The 19,356-nt window shown below is 39.5% G+C and overlaps 1 protein-coding gene across 5 annotated transcripts in view; it reads right to left on the bottom strand.

Moving 5' to 3' along the window:
- ATM (ATM serine/threonine kinase) overlaps nucleotides 1–19,356 on the bottom strand; it is a 116,514-nt gene that overhangs the window by 11,134 nt on the left and 86,024 nt on the right. For all 5 annotated transcript variants that reach the window (XM_077893335.1, XM_077893334.1, XM_077893336.1 and 2 more), the window contains 15 exons: nucleotides 18,783–18,902; nucleotides 17,535–17,769; nucleotides 16,878–17,045; nucleotides 15,655–15,768; nucleotides 14,685–14,902; nucleotides 13,955–14,162; nucleotides 12,463–12,576; nucleotides 11,958–12,116; nucleotides 11,382–11,520; nucleotides 10,275–10,357; nucleotides 8,267–8,407; nucleotides 7,342–7,458; nucleotides 3,880–4,029; nucleotides 1,662–1,827; nucleotides 232–318 (listed from right to left, as the gene is read on the bottom strand). In XM_077893335.1, coding sequence (XP_077749461.1) covers nucleotides 232–318; nucleotides 1,662–1,827; nucleotides 3,880–4,029; nucleotides 7,342–7,458; nucleotides 8,267–8,407; nucleotides 10,275–10,357; nucleotides 11,382–11,520; nucleotides 11,958–12,116; nucleotides 12,463–12,576; nucleotides 13,955–14,162; nucleotides 14,685–14,902; nucleotides 15,655–15,768; nucleotides 16,878–17,045; nucleotides 17,535–17,769; nucleotides 18,783–18,902 — 2,219 coding nt within the window. The remainder of the gene's footprint in view (nucleotides 1–231; nucleotides 319–1,661; nucleotides 1,828–3,879; nucleotides 4,030–7,341; nucleotides 7,459–8,266; nucleotides 8,408–10,274; nucleotides 10,358–11,381; nucleotides 11,521–11,957; nucleotides 12,117–12,462; nucleotides 12,577–13,954; nucleotides 14,163–14,684; nucleotides 14,903–15,654; nucleotides 15,769–16,877; nucleotides 17,046–17,534; nucleotides 17,770–18,782; nucleotides 18,903–19,356) is intronic.

The raw sequence follows: 19,356 nt of genomic DNA, 5'->3' as shown, positions 1-19,356 counted from the left end.
TCCTTTCCTTAAGAACCAGCTTAAATGTCACCTGTTGTAGTAAGTTTCACTCATTATCTTGGCAGAGTTAGCTATTCCCTCCCGCATGTGTTTATGCTTTTTTTTTTTTTTTTAAACATTTATTACTTTGTTCTATTTGTCTCCATAACATTCTGGGGGCAAATATTATTTCTTAAGACCAAATATTTAATAAATAGAATACAGATGCATCTCTAATCTTTTATTACTTACCCAAATCTATATGTACAAGTTCTGCAGACTGCTCATTTATCAAGATATTCTGCACATGTCGATCACCAAGTCCAAGTATGTAACCAACTGGGGAAAATAACAACAAACCAACCTGAAACCACTGGTATCATCTATTTCTAGAAAGCATTTAGCCATAATTTCTACTAAGACCACTGACAACTTGATTTTTAAGCAGCATAGGCTATTCAGCTTAAAGGATAATATGTACATACTTGCCACTTTCAGTCAAATCTTACTAGCTGTTTTCGTTAGTATGCATTTTACAAATCCTAGATGATGTGCTAAAAAAAAAAGCTTCCCCCTTACTAATAAATATGCACTTAAAAATATTTGTTCTTTGAAAATTACTGTAGTTAAAGTTGAGACCTATTATTGAGAAGGGTCAAAGCAGGGCATTATATGCACTCAACTATTTTATTAAGTACACTTTTAAATTGAGAAGACTATGGGTAAGTTCTTCATTTTTCAGTGAAACTTTCTTCTGCTAAATGAATTATACTTAACATAAATTAATCATTAATTCATTTCATCAGGTATATGTCCAGGAAAAACTGCATTTCTGTTTTTAAGATAGATGTGGTGTACCTGAGTACTTCTGACCTAATGGAAAACACCATGTGGTATGACAGAAAAAACAGTAGAGAGGGAGGGAGTGAGGACACCTATGCACCTGGCCAGCTTGGTCATTAATTGGGCCGACTTTCTTATTTAAAAACTCAATTTGTTGAATCAGATTAGTGATTCTCAATGATTCTACAAAGAAGAGCGTTTTGTAATTACCTAGAATTTGTTCAGAATATACACACCCTGCCTTTCTGGGGTATGCTACCTAAGAGATGGAGGGATGGTCTTTATTAATTAAAAAATCAATAGATTAGAAGATCTCTGGTGTTCAAATTAGTTTTTATACTCTAGAATTTTGCTAATTGCCCTGTCAAGCTATTCCAGTCTTTACCAATTAAAAAAACAAGGTCAAAATATGTATTATGCACTGCATATTTCAGTGCAGATCATGATTTTTAATCCAAATACAAAATTCTATTAAAAAGATTCAGTTATTGGGTGATAACAGAGATTCTGTGCTAAACAACAACAATAATTAAAGGAGTTAAATATAGCTATTGTGAGTTTTATGATTTCCCAAAGACGATCTCAGAAAATAACAGATGGAGGGAAGACTGAAAACACACCATGTTCACTACTGAATAAAGAAGAGCCGGACTTTTCTCTTTGGAGAATTCTGTCCTGCAAAAGCTCGGAAGAGCTACAGTTATGAGCCGAGGGTCGGGAGGAACACAAAGCATGATGATGGAACGAGGAGGGTGGTCTGGCTGACCAGCTCCATCAGCACCATCACCCCCAGGAAGCAGCTAGGGGCACACCAGCTAATAAGATGGACAGAAGATTACCAATCGAGGAAGTGGCCACACTGCGAGTATAAGCCAGTCGCTTCTCAAACCAAACAGCTGGGTCCAAGAACTTTTCCATGCAGAAGTAACGGAAAACTGGCTGAAATTTTTGGCAGATATCCATGAAAGTTTCATATTTCTCTTCAAAAGACTTTTTTTGTACATCCTTTAAAAAGATCAAATATAAAATTTTCTCAATATTGTGTTCAACTACTTTAAACGTCTACTGAGAGTTTCTAAACAGAAAATAGTACGACAGATGCAGAGGCAACAGGTGAGTGAGGTACCATTCACCCCCAGGAAGCTAAGAGTCTGGTCAGGGAAACCGTGAATCTCAGAGGAGGAGGCACAGTGCCAGGGACTGTTTTAATTCAGTTCTAACCTGAATGATTCTGTAATCTGTGTGAAAGTAAACACAGAACAGCCAGAGGTGGCTCCAGATGGGCTAAGGAGGTTGCTCAGCACCAGGGCACAACAGGACACAGAGAAGCAAGAAGAATGGAAAAATTGCTGCAGGATGGTGAAGTCACTGACGTGTCTCAGATCCATCCTCTGATATCTTCTCACCAGGTAAGATTTTCCTGCAGCAAAGCTCTTCTACCTCAGTGGGCTCAACTCCCACCCATGTGATGACCCCACATCCTTGTCTCCAGGTCACATATCTTTATTAAGCTCCAGCTTCTCTGAATGCCCACTCAGCATCTTCACTTAGATCACGTCCAAACGCTTTACCTTCTCACCCTCAGCAAGCCTCCACCACCTCCTCTCTTCTATACAGTAAAGAGCCCCTCCATCCACCCCACCACCCAAAAACTGGGCATAACTGATTACTTTTTTCTCCCAACCCCCCTTCTAATCAGCAACCAAATCTTTTTTTTTTTTTTTTTTTTTTTTTAGCAACCAAATCCTATTTGCCTCCTTCATATTTCTGGTATATACCCCTTCTTCTCCATTCCTACTTGTATTAGTCTTAATTCAGGGCCTCCGTATCACGCCTCGAGTCAGCTTCTCAAAATGGTAGCCCACAGTGCTGTAAGTTCTTTCTCTAAAATGCAAATCTGGTGTCACTATCCTTCCCAAGAGTTTGGCACGGCCTACAGGACAAAGTACAAAGTTCTTAGGGTTCCATGAAGCAACCCTCCATTTTGTTATAACAACTACTGCTCCAGTCTCCTTTATCTCCTCCTCCTGCTTTCTCTGCCTATCCATGCCTCCTTCCCTTTGCTTCCGTGCTCCTCCTGCTTAGAAACCTGACTCAATCAGTAATCTCAGCTCAACAGCCACTGCCTATGAAGCCTTCTGAATCTGACTCCACTCCTGCCCATCGAAGGTAGAATGAACTACTTCTTCCCCTGGGTTCCCCTGGTACCCAGGACAGCATCCCATCACAACGCCAGTGGCAGCTTACTACTCGTTTAAAAACATACATAACAGAAAACACAATAAGAGGGAAAGCAATGGATCTTAGGGTTGGATGAGAAGATTCAAATCCTTGCTCCACCATTAGCTCATTAACCTGGGTAAGTTAAATTTCTGAACTTCCTTACATTTTAAAGTGAGAGGGTAAAAAGGGGTAGGTATGATGATGACTAGTCCTAACATTCGTGAAGTGTCAGCACAGTGCCTGGGAGAAAGGACATGTCGGGTCAATGTCAGGCCACATGGCCAGCATAATGTGGCCAAGGTCTTAAAAGGTCTATTAGTTTTATATAAAAATTATTTCAGGGATCCCTGGGTGGCTCAGCAGTTGGGCGCCTGCCTTCAGCCCAGGGCGTGATCCTGGAGTCCTGGGATCGAATCCCACATCAGGCTCCCTGCATGGAGCCTGCTTCTCCCTCTGTTTGTGTCTCTGCCTCTCTCTCTCTCTCTCTCTCTCTCTCTCTGTCTCTCATGAATAAATATAATCTTTAAAAATATATATATATTTCATTATCTGTTTTTTGGTTTTAGTTAGTGTTTTGTTTAAATTAGCTTACCCCAGACTGGAAGGAAATTAACATTCCACCAAATGTTAAACCTCTCGTCAGACAAGAGTTGGCACTTTATATAGTTTAAAAACCTTCCTGTATCACAAACACTTTCATGCTGGCGAGTGAGCTTTCTTAGGATCATCAGCTGATGAAGCTGAAGCATTGTGTACTCTTAACATTTGATAGCTGTCAGCTGTAGCAGCTGGCACATAATTTTGGAATAACTTAAATTTCTGAGTGTCACTCACCATCATTTTCTTCTGGCAGTGAAGGGCACTCAAGTCCTCTGGCCTGTATCTCTTATGAGCACCATTCTCATTGTTGACAAGAAACTCACCAATAGGGACGGTTCCCGTGCACCATTCGAGAACCCCGCTTCGCTGAGAAAGCGGAACCACCTGCATCAGAGGAGATACCTTTTGATTACTGGAAGCGTATCCAAGAGCATGGGATGACTGCTCAACTACCAGAGTCAGTGGAGAGCAGCTCTTTCAATTGTCTTGCTATTTCTGTGTCGAGGGGAGTTAAGCAACAGAAAATACACATAGGCTCCAAGAATAAGATTTTCTAGCCTGTGGCTGAGACTCATGAGGACCTGCTCTGCTCCATCTCAGTAATTCCCTGAGAGGTAGGCCCTGCTATGGTTTTCAGCTTCATCTCATTGAGCCAGTTTCCTCCATTTAGCAGATGAATTACCAGCTTTCCTTATGCTTTTAATTTCAAACAATCTGAAAAACTTCACTTTGGAAAATAATGAATATAGTCTTAATACTAATATACTTTGTTAAGTAAATGTATTCTTGCTTCAGAGTCTTGTTCGCTACACCAAGAGGAAATGTATTCCTGAACATAAAATGAGCCAATCTTACTGGAAAAAATAAAAATTATGGTATATATATAAACATAAAGCAGAGAAAATGATATAAACAAACATCCTCTTACCCACTAAAAAACCTTATCAAATGTAAGATTTTTCTCCCATTTGCTGTTAAGAGATGAAGCTTCCTTTGTGATCCTTCCTGGCCGCATTTGTGAAGTTTTCCCCACAATTAGGATGACTGCTAACCTGAGCGTGTTCATGTATTTTTTTGGTATATTTTTATTTCAAGGCAATATATACATAAATAGTGGTAAACATTTAAATAAAAGACTGTTAAACTCAGTGAATGCCTCTGCAATTTGGTTTTTTTTCTCATTCAACACTATTTTACCATTAGGTGCATTGTATATGTAACCCTAAATCATTTGTTTTAACAACCATATGTTGTATAAGAATACCATAATTACCCACGTTATGCAACCTGCATATTAATTAAGACTTACTTCTTTGTGGATTTCCCTTTACTGCTGTGAGAACTAGTGGACAAGTGAATGTATCTCATTTTCTCGAGGGCATGTATACACCCAGGAACTCAATACCTGGGTCACAGGGTATGTGCATCTTCTCTTTAATCAACCAGATATTGTCAAATAACCATCCAAAGTGCTTATGCTGATTTAGCATCTAGTATTGTGCCAATCTGCGAAGTACACAATAGTATCTCACTGTGGTTTCTTTTTTTTTTTTTTTTAAAGATTTTATTTATTTACTCATGAGAGACACAGAGAGAGAGAGAGAGAGAGAGGCAGAGACACAGGCAGAGGGAGAAGCAGACTCCATGCAAGGATCCCAACACAGGACTCGATCCCAGGACTCCAGGATCACACCCTGGGCCAAAGGCAGGCGCTAAACTGCTGAGCCACCCAGGGATCCCCTCACTGTGGTTTCAATCCATATTTTCAGATGCTCAGTGATGCTCAGCAAAATTTAATGGGCTCACTGGCCATTCAAATATTTTCTTCTTGAGTTGTCTGTTTCCTTTACCCATTTTCTACTGACATATTAGTCTTTTTATAACTGGTCTGTGAGAGCTATTTATACATTCTGTATAGAAATCCCTTGTTATTAAGATTATAATAATCCTTTGTTGTTACTAGTATTGTTATTAAAAACTAATTTTCCTTAGTTGGTCACTTATCTTTCTAGAATCTAATTCTATAAATTTTTTATTTTAACATACTCAAATATGCTGAACTGTTTTGCGTCTTGTGTCCTAAGGAGGCCTTTCATTAATTTATTAACTATGTTGAGAGTCTATTATGTGTTTAATAGAATAAAACAGGCATCTAAAAAAGTGAGTAAGAGGGGCGCCTGGGTAGTTCAGTGGTTGGGCATCTGCCTTTGGCTCAGGTCGTGATCCCAGGGTCCTGGGATAGAGTCCTGCATCAGCCTCCTTGCAGGGAGCCTGCTTCTCCCTCTGCCTGTGTCTCCGTGTCTCTCATGAATAAATAAATAAATAATCTTTAAAAAATAAATAAATAAAATTTAAAAAGTGAGAGACATGGTCAGAGAAGGTCTCTTTGAGGAGGGGACATGGAGAGAAATCAAATGAAGTACAGGAGGGAGTGCAGGGTCTGAGGGAAGACTATTCCAGGCCTGGGGAGTAAGGAGACCCTGAGCTGAATGAAACAAAACCGTATATCAGCCACAGCAGGCAAACCTGGTGAGCAGTGCACAGCAGGGAGATAACTGAGCACTGATCACAAGAAGGCAGCGCAGGAGAGCAGCAGACACAGCTGCGAGAGCAGCAGGGGCAAAGCACTTTCATTCAGGGATAAGTCAAGTCATCTGAATTCAGAACAGGAAAAGGACAGATTTATTCCATCTCAGATCTCGTAAACAGATCATCCTAGCTGCTGTGCATAAAACGAGCTATGGTGGGCCCAGGGAAGAAGGAAGGAGTTAGCAAGGCATCATGGAAGAGACGTGACTGCGGGGCAGGCACGGCAGAGGTGGCGCAACTGTGACTCGAAGGACAGCAGACCAGCAGGGACTTGCTGATGGAACAGATGTGAGATCTGAGAGAGGCAGAGAGAGGGGAGATCAAAGGTTTGCTGATATTGCTACATGGTGTTTAGGAATTACTGCTAACTCTTAGCAGTGGGGTCAGTACTGTGGTTCTGTTTTGTTTTCTTATATAACTATACAGTGAAATAAATGTTTACAGATGAAATGATCGGACATTTTGTTTCAAAATAATATTGGAGGGGAGGGGACAAGGGGAAGCAGAAATGAAACAAATTTATCCGTGAGCTGAGCACCAATGGAACTGGGTGACAAGGGAATTCATTACGTTATTCTACATACTTCTGTTTATGTTTGAAATTTCCCATAGTAGTAAAAGCAAAAAGAAAAGACTGCCTCCTGATTTTGGACTGAGCAACTGGGTAAAGGTTGAGGCATCTGCTGATCTGTGCAAGAGCAGTTGTTCTTGGTTTGGGGTTTGGCGGGGGAAAGCGGGGATGGGCAGTGGAGGTATTAATTAAAAGTTCTACTTTAAGCTTGCTGAGCCTCAGACCTCTACATAACTCACTCATCTTGTCAGGAACCAGCCCTTCCAAATTCTGTATGTGATCTGACAAAAGACTGCTTTTATAGACTAACTTAAGGGAAAAACAGGGTTCATTATTAGCAGGGAAGATGGCCCAAGGGCAAATGAACCAGGACCCTTGAGCCACCATCCACAACATGTTATTTTTCCAGTGACTCTGCCACACAGAACTTGCATGGCCCACAAAGTCTCCAGTGTGTACTCCCACAGCAAACACTGGCTTGAGCCCTAGTCTGCATAATGGCATCATATGGAGGAGCAGAAGCAGAAAGTCATCACCTTGTACGTGCAGATAGTCAGCTTCCTCTTCCTGGTCTCTGTGTTCCTCTGCAGTAATGTGTTACACATCTGGAAAACCTGCTGCATGACAGCGTCTTGTCTCAGGTCATCACGGCCCTTCGGAGTGATCACAGCATGTATCAGTGGGCATCATCCACTTTATTACAAAATCATGCAGCCAGCCACATGAGGACTACGAAAGGGCGCTCAGCAGTCAATCTGCACATCCTCACAGTCTCTTTAATAACTAAGACCTAACGCTATTCCCTCACTCAGAATGAGCTGTACCACTGGGCAGGCCGGACCAACCGGGAAAGATGCTCCCCCCCGCCCCTTGCCACTTCTGTCACTGGGCTAACTGGAGCTCCTGCTCGGGGGGTGCAGGGCACTGTCCTCTCTGCACTATCTCTTGGCGGCCCAGAGAGCTGGGGAGCAGACTAAGGGGACCACCAGCCCCTTGCTGATGCCTTCCACAGCAGTGGGGTGGGGTGGGGTAGGTGAGAGGGTGGGTGTACAGCACCGCCCTCAGGACTGCCCAAGCAAGAGCCTTGAGCCTGAGCTCTTCCAGGAACTAAGCAACAAAAGCACCTAATGGTTTCCTTAACAAGCTGCTTGTTAACCTCTTCATATCTGTACATTCTACTTCAATCAACTGTTAGAAGGATGGCCTTCCAGAGACACACAAAATTTAGGAAAAGCAATCGGCTTCTAGAAAATAATATATCTATATTCTATCAGTTTTCCTCACTAGCAATTTTTGAGAAGAGAAATAAAGGCTCAAATAAAATAAAATAAAATAAAATAAAATAAAATAAAATAAATAAGAAAAGAAAAGGCTCAAAGCAGGATGTAAGTATCAATTACAGTTTTGCTTTGACTTTTTCCACTAAGCCACCAGGGACTGCATCACTGGAGGGAGCCTCACCTTGACGAGCTGTCTCCTTTCCTTGCCATCAGACCCCAAACAGTCTATTATTTTCGGTAAATTTAGACCTCCTGCTAAACGAAATTCTGCTTTAAATGACTGTACAGTCACCAGATTTCTGTATTCTCCTGTGGGGTCCACCTAATAAAACATATAAATGAGAGAATAGGCCAGGTGTACTATGTGCTTTTAAAGAATAATGAAATATACACAACAATTTTAATATTAAATAGAGGGATGTATGACAGTGTATTGCAGGTTAAGAGCTCAAGTGATAATTTACTTCTTGTTTAAATGAAAGAAACAAAATTCAACACTGGAAAGGTTTATCAAGTCACACAAGTCAACTCCCTAAGCATCTCACTGACCCTGGGGTGCACGGTGTTAGAACAGTGTTGCCAAAAAGCTTCTAAAGAACCTGGTTTCAGGTCTCACCACTGACTTTGTCTATGTTAAGTCCTCTGAGAAACAGCAAATGTCTCACAAAAACACGTGAGGTAAAGTTTAGAAAAGTGTGCAGGGTGGTCTGCTAGGCTGAACTGCTAATACCTTTGCCAGTGTAGCTGGAAAGGTATTAGTTAATCCATATGACGAAGCTACATTTTTTTTTTTAAGATTTATTTATTTATTCATGAGAGACAGAGAGAGAGAGAGAGAGAGAGAGACAGGCAGAGGGAGAAGCAGGCTCCATGCAGGGAGTCTGACGTGGGACTTGATCCTGGGTCTCCAGGATCAGGCCCGCCGAAGGCGGTGCTAAACCGCTGAGCCACCTGAGCTGCCCTGAAGTTCATTTTGAATAAAAAAACTACGTATACTAAGAATGTAGTTAAATGATCTTTGTTTTTAAATTTTTTAAGTTTTTATTTTGGGAGAAGAAATGTGTGGGAAATATCAGAAAGGGAGACTGAACACAAAGACTCCTAACTCTGGGAAATGAACTAGGGGTGGTGGAAGGGGAGGAGGGCGGGGTTGGGGGTGAATGGGTGACGGGCACTGAGGGGGGGGCACTTGACGGGTTGAGCACTGGGTGTTATTCTGTATGTTGGCAAATTGAACACCAATAAAAAATAAATTTATTATTTAAAAAAAGTTTTTATTTTAATTCCAGTTAGTAAACATAGTTATTAGTTTCAGATGTACAATACAGTGATTCAGCACTTCCATACATCACCTGGTGCTCCTCACGACAGGTGTGCTCCTTCATCCCCATCACCTGTTTTCCCCTTCCTCCCACCCTCCTCCCCTCTGGTGCCCAGCAGTGTGTTCTCTAGAGTGAACAGTCCATTACTACACTATAACCTCTATTATTATACACATCTTTACTAATGTGGCATTTCTAGCAATAAAATATCACCACAGCATAGCTAAAAGTATTACCTATATTATAGTTAATTTATTTTTTTTATTTTTTAAGATTTATTTATTTATCTATTTATGATAGACATAGAGAGAGAGAGAGGCAGAGACACAGACAGAGGGAGAAGCAGGCTCCACGCCGGGAGCCCGATGCAGGACTCGATCCCGGGACTCCAGGATCGCGCCCAGGGCCAAAGGCAGGCGCCAAACCGCTGAGCCCCAGGGATCCCCTATTACAGTTAATTTAATACTATAACACATACTGTGTTACTTGATAGGATAATACATGACAGTCAATACATTCTAACACACAGACTTTTTAAAATATAAAGCATTTAGGGACTTTCTTGCCAAGTTAAAAATTAATCTTAGCATAAGCACAAAGAATCTTTTCTTCTTTTGGCTAATGAAGGTGAGTCTACAGACCTTCCCAAGGAAGATGGGAGGTGTGAAACTGATGGAACAAGAAAAGAAAGCAGGAGAGTTCTGTAAGTGTTTGAAGGCTTAGGTAAAGGAAGTCTATGGAGAAACTATAGGCTGAAACAAATGGAAGTGCCAATTTTTAAACCACTTTTGCTCTATTTCAAATGGTTAACCCAAGTAAGAGGAATTTAGTTCAATAATAAAGTCAAGATGGTTAATAGTAAATTACCTTAATTTCCATAGTTGGAACAACAACATCTTCTAAATTCTTCAGTTTAGTGATTGGCTGGTCTGCTGGGATATTGATGCCTTCTATATAGAAAAGAAAGAGGTTCTGGTGACAACTACAAGCTGAGGAAAAGCTCTGAAGTTAAAGCAAAAGAACTTAGCAGATAACACAGACCCCAAACCTGTGGCTGATCTGCAGTTCAGGCTTCGACCCAGAAATGAAGACCTGGGGCTTGAGACACAATGTAGCTCAGGGCCAGAGCAGGACAATGGCTGACATGGCTTACAAGTGACCTTACACTTGACCTTGGCTTACACATGATCTTGCATAAGACCAGGCTGAACACCTTATGATAATCACACAAGAGTCTGCACAGCACATAGATAATTTATTCCCGCCATATTACTATTAAATGTAACCAAAGGAAGTGACAATCAATGTGTTTTGTTGGCTTAGAGGAATATGAGAACCCTCATTCTTATTTTCAAGTATTAAGAATTTAAATGCAAAGACCTGATTCTGAACAGAAAAAGGAATACAATTGTTAAAATATGGGCAGAGAGACTTATAAGTACATACACATAACCAAATATTACAGCACCTGATAATTATTTGAACAGCACAGCAAGAAGAGCAAAGGATTACATGCAAGGCATTCTAACACGTATGGAGGAAATGATAAAGGCTTGTCATTTTTAAGACCTTGCATTTGCACAGTGAGTAACCAACATCATTTTCAGAAAGCTTTGATGCTGAAAACTGTCAGTTATTCAGTTATTTTAATGGACTTGCCTCTATGCAATTAATTCTCTGCAAAAAGTATTTTGTACCAAGAGTCTCCCAGAAAAATCAAATCATTAATTTAGTGCAATCATGTATTACCAGACAGATATAATATATTAAAGGAAAAGTGACTAGGGGTTTTTGAAGTTACTAGATAAAAATTCAGCTATAGACCATGCAGTGAATTGTAATCTTAAGGACTTTCATGTCTGCAATTAATGTTACGTATGTAAGTTAGAGAGATTACATATTCGGTGCTATAATTAATATATCCATACAGAGAAAAACAGCATAAAAGCAACACTCATTCTTCCAAACACCTACTTCTCTGAGTCTTCCACTGAGCGGCATCTAAGTTTGCTAATATGATGTAAGCATCACAAAGTGCTTCCACACTTCTGACCATATGAGGTCTCCGACTTCTGATAGTGTGGATTATTCTGTTTGCAGCCTCTGTTCGATCCTGTTCATTAAAAAAAAAAAAAAATTACATAAAGAAATACCCAACACTTGAACTTTTCAGAGTTATAACAAAAGGAAAAGCAAAATTTATGCACTAATCTAAACACTGGAAAGACTATAATCCCTCAAAAATGAAAATAGTCACCTTCTGAATGAAATACTCAAAGGTTCAATAATATCAATAGTAAAGGACTTGGGTGTGTTTTGAAATCTATTTTTTCTTTGCTCAATGCTGTGAGGAAAAAAAGTATTGGTATCTACTATGTTTGGAGAATATTCAGGAATTTGGAACCAGCTTTAAGTAGAATAACAAAGGATTTAAAAACTGAATACAGTTAGCAACACACATTCTTAGAATCTCTGAGATTTAAGAAAGGAATATTGCAGGAAAATATAAATACTACAATTCAAAAAGGTATGTGTATTTAATCCAAATACCTCATCGAGCTGAGAGCTTTGTTTAGGTGCATTTTTAGTTATTCTACTCCTTCTTGCTGCCTCTGGTTTGGTCAAAAATTCATCTTTGTTTGCATTTGCTAAGGCCAGTATAATAAACAAAGTGTGATGGGGGTGCTCCATTGAAATTCTAGAGATAAGCTGTTAGAAAATAAAGAACAATTAGTTTTATGCAACCAACCAACCAACCAACCAAGAATAGGAAATCCGTAACATTTTTCATTCTGTTTGGCATTAAAGAGAAGTGTATCTCTACCACATACTGCCGTGGGTAGAGTAGGTGTGTGACACGAAGGAAGGATAGGAATGACAGGAAAACTAAGTAACTTATACGGGGTGAGCCAAGACAAAAGGAAATTTTTATTTCCACCCCCTTAAAGCATAATAAATATGAATGACTATTTTTGTATTTTCATTTCCTAGAGTGGAACAGTAATATATAACATGAAAGGAAAGCAACTGTGTTTTGATTTTCAGGTTTACTTACATTATTGAGGACTTCATGAAATCCTAGGCCTCCCATCATTTTGGTCCCCATTCTGGCAGCCAACTGGTACATGAGAGGCAAAAATTTATATGATGGAATCTTCATTCCATCTCTCTACCATTAAAAAAAAAAAAAAAAAAAAAAAAACTTTAAGAAATAATGTATTTTTTAAAATTTATTTTTTATTTTTATTTTATTTTTTTTTAAGATTTTATTTATTTATTCATGAGAGACACACAGAGAGAGAGGCAGAGACACAGGCAGAGGGAGAAGCAGGCTCCATGCAGGGAGCCCGATGTGGAACTCGATCCCAGGACTCTGGGATCCCGCCGAACCAAAGTTAGACGCTCAACCGGTGAGCCACCCAGGAGTCCCTGAAATAATGTATTTCAAAAAAAATCTCACATATAAGCAAATTAGATAAGATATAATGCTACTAGCACAACCATCTACTTGTTTGTTTGTTTTTTTTTTTTTTAGATTTTATTTATTTATTCATGAGAGACAGAGAGAGAGAGAGAGAGAGGCAGAGACACAGGCAGAGGGAGAAGCAGGCTCCATGCAGGGAGCCTGACGTGCGACTCGATCCCGGGTCTCCAGGATCAGGCCCTGGGCTGAAGGAGGCGCTAAACTACTGAGCCACCTGGGCTGCCCTCCATCTACTTGTTAATAATACTTCACTATCTTTTTTCCCTTGAGATGCATTTTAGGTGGATCTTCCTGATGAATGGTAATCTAGGTTGAGTCATTGGTGAGTCACAGTATTTGATCCTAAATTAAACTGTATTCATAAATGGAACACTTGCACTGATTACATTCCAGTGAATCCAAGGAGGACAAATGTAGATTTGAGGGCTATTGTGATCTGGACTATAGAGAAGTTGGTGTGTAATAAAATGGAGTAACTTTATCCCCTATGCTGAAACTAACAGGATACCAGCCCCTATGCATACTAGCTCAGAGATTGCTCATATCTATTATGAGTCTTATTCTTTTCAACGAGAAGAAACATTTTACTTTTATGTTTCATATTGATTGACAATGTAGATCCTGTAAGCATAACTTTAACATTAGGTATCATCAATAAAAACTAAAATTTTAATAAATACTCATGAAATACTACTGCCTTCATGTTTTCCTAAATTTTTTTTTTTCATTTACAAAAGTAATTCACACTTTTGTAAAAATCGCAGAAAAGATAAAGCAGGAGGAAAAACCTGCCTGTGGTTCCATCATCTTTAAGCATCTTCCAAATCTCACAGGTTGGCATTCTGGTACTTTCCAGGGGTAACTGAGAAAGTAGGGGCAAAGACTGAACTAAATGTTATCACCTCCACATAAACCTGTGTCATTGGAGCTCAAGTACCCATGAGTAAAGCACTGAACCAAATACCGGTGATACAAAGAATATACAAAATCTGTGACACTAGTGGGCTTAACGTCTAAACTTTTCAAGCACAGACCAGAAGAGTGGGTTCAAAAAAAGACTCACCTTCATCATGCCATTGACTTCAGGAACTCCGGAATTTTCAAGCCAGAGAGAACAAAGACGGAATATCCACATATCATGTCCTTCTCCACTCAATAAGCAACTGATGTAATTTTCAACTGCTTTACATAAGAAACGTTTACGATCCTCTTTCAGTGCACGGAGTGCACATTCATCCAGCTCCAGCTCCCGCTGAACCTTTACTGTGTATCTTGCATTCGATAATTAAAGGAAAACACAACACCCGTCAGATGGTACAGAACTACAAAATCATACATGAGAAACAACATAAATGAATAATCAGGTGACCATCCCAGGAGAAAGAAGCAAAATTCTAAAAATTCTAAGAGAACAAATTTACTTTTAGTATCTTAAAGTTTGTGCAATTCCAAAGCCATTCTAGACAAACAGGGACAGAGCGGACCCTCCCCAAGATGCCTACTTTACTCAATTTTCTATTTTCCCTATTGTATACCGGCCAAAGGCAGGTTTGAAGAAGGGTTTAATTACATTGGAAGAGATAACTCTTCTGTATTTAATTTCAACACCTATCTCTTTTTAACTATGATACCAACAAATCCAAAAGCAAAACAAAAAGCTAATATCCATATACTCTACAATGCACTTGGAATCATACAAAGTGAATTCACGCTCTGGTTCCGCACACCTCTCTACATATAGTCACTGTATCTCTGTGTAGCTTGTCACTTATCACTCGTAGACCTCTCATTACCTGTTGGTCTGGATTTTATGTTCCCTAAGAAGGCCCACTTCCTCTTTGGCCCTTTTCAAAAGAGCCTGCTTGTTTTCAAACTCTGATGATTTCATGTAGTTTTCAATTCTCTGGTACTGTGTATCTGAGAACCGTGCTAATGAGAGAAACGCTTTCATTTTTCCATTTCTAAGTTCATCACTGCTTTCTCCATCGTAATTTCTAGCAACTTCCACTGCCTTGAAGAAAACACAATTATATTGAGAAACTAAATGCACTAAAGAATCAAAGAAATACCCGCTCTAAGGTTCAATTTATATATATATATAAATTATTTACATTAATGGTATTGGTATTTTTTACATATACACACACACACACACACACACACACACACGGATAAGCTAAATTATACTAAGTATTTGAAATTTTCAAACAACTTTGACAGCATAGAAATAACCTGAACAGCTAATATATTAAAGAATTGTACAAAAACAAATGGCTCCATAAAATTTAAAGATAGTCATATTAAGATTTTCATGCTACACTAGCTATTTCCTCAATTAATTAAACTAAAGGAGTCAGAAGGAGCAACAGGAAGGTTGAAAGGGGCTGGGGCACAGAAGTGCTAGCCCTAAACGTAGGGCAGCTGAGTTACAAAGGAATAGTAAAGACTGATGTGCATATTCCTTAATCAGCTCTTTTTGTAGATAAATAAATGGAGAAATGATTAGAAACAGCTTGTTGAGAGAGTAGCTGGTGCTGAGGGGGTGGAGGGCAGACATATCTGGGCTTATTTCAAAACAAGGTCCTTCCTTTTTAACACTGTATTTCATTCTGCCTTAAAAATTACACAGAGCTACCACAGTAATAATATATACAAAAAATGAAATCTTTTAACTTTTATTTGCATTTGAAAGGCACATGGCCCTGAAGAAAAGATTGAGTGTATTCATGCTGCAAACTCTCAAGGACTGCTAGAAAACTTTACCTTTTCTAGATAGGTCTGCATAATCACTGCAGGGTTTTCTAGGCAAGTTTCTGCTAACCAGGTGCCACAAACCCTCAGACACTCTGTGTACAGAAGGCTTAGGTCGGGATCATTCTGTGTACGGAAAACAGAATCGTAAAAAGTCATTCATTACCTAATGAGTATACAAAAGTATCTTCCATGCAGGGAAAAAGCAAGTTAGAAATATTTTTCCTCATCTGCTTTCACCATACCACAATTAAAAGTATGTAAGTTTTTATGAAATAATCATCTCCCACTGCTTATTATTATTATTACTATTGGAGCACCTCATAATTACTGAACACTCATATATGCTAGCACTTCACAAAGGCTCTGGGTGTATTAGGTCATTTCAAGAGGTTCAAGGTTCAAGAACCCTATGAAATGAGAACTGTTAGTCTCCCTAATTCACAGAGTTCAACGTTAATGCTGAGAATGGGTAACTGCACCCAGACTTCCTTCTGGCTACATCTGTGAGGCAACATTTAAGCATCATATGGTCAGCTATCAGTGCTCGGTGTAGTGATAAACTCTCTGATAATGGAGGATTATCATACGAGTGCCCAGTACAGAAACCACAGGAAGCTGAGAGTCACTAAGCAGCATGCGTCAGAAGGACAGCATTGTGGGCACACCTTTAAACACTGCGCAAGTCCTGCAAATGCCTCTACTTTTCCATCATATGCTGGACACAGAGCTACAGAAGCTAACACATTTTCAGCAACCAGTAGGTAATGTTAGAGAAAATATCATACATTGTATGTCCTAAGTAGGTAGACTGACAATAATTCCCATTTGCTTTTCTTTTAATGTCTGTTCTCTCACGCATTTCCTCTATTTTTTTTATGTCAAACTTATAGTAGCTTTCTCCCCTCACCACTCTCTAGTAGTCCTTTCATGTTTATTTCCCACACACCCTTCTCCAATTCTACATAAAGTTAAAACAAAACAAAACAAAAACAGCTTCATACTGGGATAAATCAAATTACCACAAGATGGATAGAATTATTATAAATAGAAAAAAAAAAGAGTATTTTCTAAACTTCTTTTACAAATACTAATTTTCCAGGCTCTTACAATTTCTTGTTCATGGATCAATAATTTCAAGGCTTTTATAAAACTGTGGATTTATTAAAAATATTTTAAAGCACAGTAATTTTTATAACAGTAATTAATTTAGCCAATTAAAAAAAATAGTGAACCTGTGCACAACTGGCATCCAACTTCTTGATCATTTGCTTGAGAATACTTAGGGCAAGACTCTGCTCCTTTTTTGCCCAAAATACTTGTGCTTCCTCCAGCTGCCACTCAGAGACTCCACAACTTGCTGGATTATACTGTTTAATTTGAAATATTGCTCTTTCAGGGAGCTGAAATGAAAATGACATGAGAATAAATACTTTTACTACTACTACTACTACCTGAATAATCATGACAGCAGTAACTACCATTCATTGATGACTCTTTGGAAGAACTATCTTAAGCACATCTCTATCTGCCTCCTCCAGCCCCACAACTGTCTGTTTTCCCCATAAATACATAGATACATACAAGAATATGTATGTGTGTGTGTTTGTACACTATATAAACACTATAGAAACTCACTTAACTGTTATCGATATAATAAGTTAGGTATATTCTCATTTCAGAACTAGGAAACAGGCTTAGAGGAGGTAAATACCCTGTCCAAGGCTTAAACTTAAGTCTGATGCCAAAATGGAGAATCTTGAACAATTATGCGAAACAGTATTTTTATAATAATCTGTTTCTCAAGACATTTCTGTTTTACTCGTGCTTTCTATTTTCTGCCATAAAAGGAAAGGTCATGGGTGAGACGATATGGTTCTGAATCCTATTACCTGAGTGTTCTTGGCAGTTCGGGCCAGTATGGAAAGTTCTACAAGGTGCTTGGTAAGAATGTCCCTAAAACATTCTCTCTGGGAGTTCTCCATTTCCTTTTCCATCAGGATTTCCAAAATGACTGTGCGGAGAGCCATGATGGGCTCCTGGAAACTGAAATCACTGTCTTTGAGAAGCTGGGAGTGTTTCCGCCACTTTGTGTATACTTCGGATGGTTGCCTATCCGTGACTGATCTGAAAGTACAATCACAGAATTCATGCAAGCAAGGGAAAGGAGGAAAATAAGATCCCTATTATGCAGGTTCTATATTTAAGATATAATACAAAAGAGTTTTTACAGTAAGGACACTAGAAATTCAAAATGGTTTAAAAGAAGGACCAAAGTTTAGAAAGCTACAAAACCATCAGACCTCCGAAGGTCAGCACAGGGGCTACAGATGATGAACATTTTTAAAGACTGTCTTAAAAAGCAGCATTTCTAAGTATATATTCTTCTGAAATGAGAACACATTCATCAAGTGTGTCATTCAGAACGCGCCCTGTGGAAAAGTAGACATGTCAGCAAGGAAATGAAGTGAACTCCTGAATTTCTACTGTGCCCAACTAGGCACCGGGGGTGACTCTTTGCATAATGACAGTTGTTAAAGAAATCACAATTCAGTGAGAGACAATGCTGGCAACTGGCAAAGGTTTCACTTACCAACATTATATATTAAATGAAGAGAAAATGCACATTGTGGAATTAGTTTACATGGAAAGTCTGCTTCCCACACGTTACTGCCCAATCCCTCAGGACCACTGCACTGACAAGAATAGAGGGGACACAGGGACAGGAAGAAGACAAGGTGATGACTAGGAAATTAAAGCTCCTTTAGGAAGCTTCTAGGTCAGCATGGCAGAAGGGACCTAAAACAACACTGATGCCACAGCAGTGCTGCAACAGAATGGGGGACCATGAGCTCTGGCAGAAAATCATGAAAAAACAATTTTATCTGGGGTAGGACAGGGGAAGAGCCGTAAAGAAGAAAGCACAATGAAGCTAAATTTCAAAAACCTGTATTTTTACAATAAATATTTTTGAAAATGCTTATTTTAATAAAAGCACAGTGCATGAGGCTAATCGACTTCTATTTTCTAAGAGAAACAAACCTACAGCTAGCTTCTTTCCTCATTTCTTAAGTGACTGCTGAGAGAGAAGAGCAGAGCTGCACCTGAGGGTGGGTTATGCAGCCGTCTGAACCACATACCTGGAGAGGAGCTGCCCGATGTTTTCGAGCTCCCCGATGGCCTGCAGCCTGCTGAGTGTGGGGTAGAGTGAGTACACAGACTCGAGGCCACCCTTGCACAGCTCTTCCACTTCCTTCACCCTGGTGGCAGCAAACACAAGACACTTGGGACACTTAGAGGTTTTCAGAAATATCACAGTTCAACCCTGCTGCTACAGAGTTCTTCTCCCTGGCTTTGCTGTTGACAGAGTGCCCCCGAAATTCATGAGCACCAGCACGACACGTGGGCATGGAAGCATCGTCTGGGCCGGAGGTTCATCCCACTCTCCCACTTCTGGCGGTTTAACCCACAGCACATTACTGGCTACCTAAGTTTTTTCACTTTCAGAATTATTCAGAAGCTTAAACAATACGTATGGAAAGAGCCTGACAAAATGGCTAGCACCTAATAAGCACTGAATTGGTAGTCAATCTTCCTGTAATAAAATACAGCATTTAACAGGTCAACAGGTTGTTTGTTTTTTTAGGATTTTATTATTTATTCATGAGAGAAGCAGAGAGAGAGAGAGAGAGAGAGGGGCAGAGACACAGGCAG

This window comes from Canis aureus, chromosome 3 (genome assembly GCF_053574225.1).
Source record: "Canis aureus isolate CA01 chromosome 3, VMU_Caureus_v.1.0, whole genome shotgun sequence".
NCBI lineage: Eukaryota > Metazoa > Chordata > Mammalia > Carnivora > Canidae > Canis > Canis aureus.
This window is presented reverse-complemented; position numbering and strand designations above follow the sequence as displayed.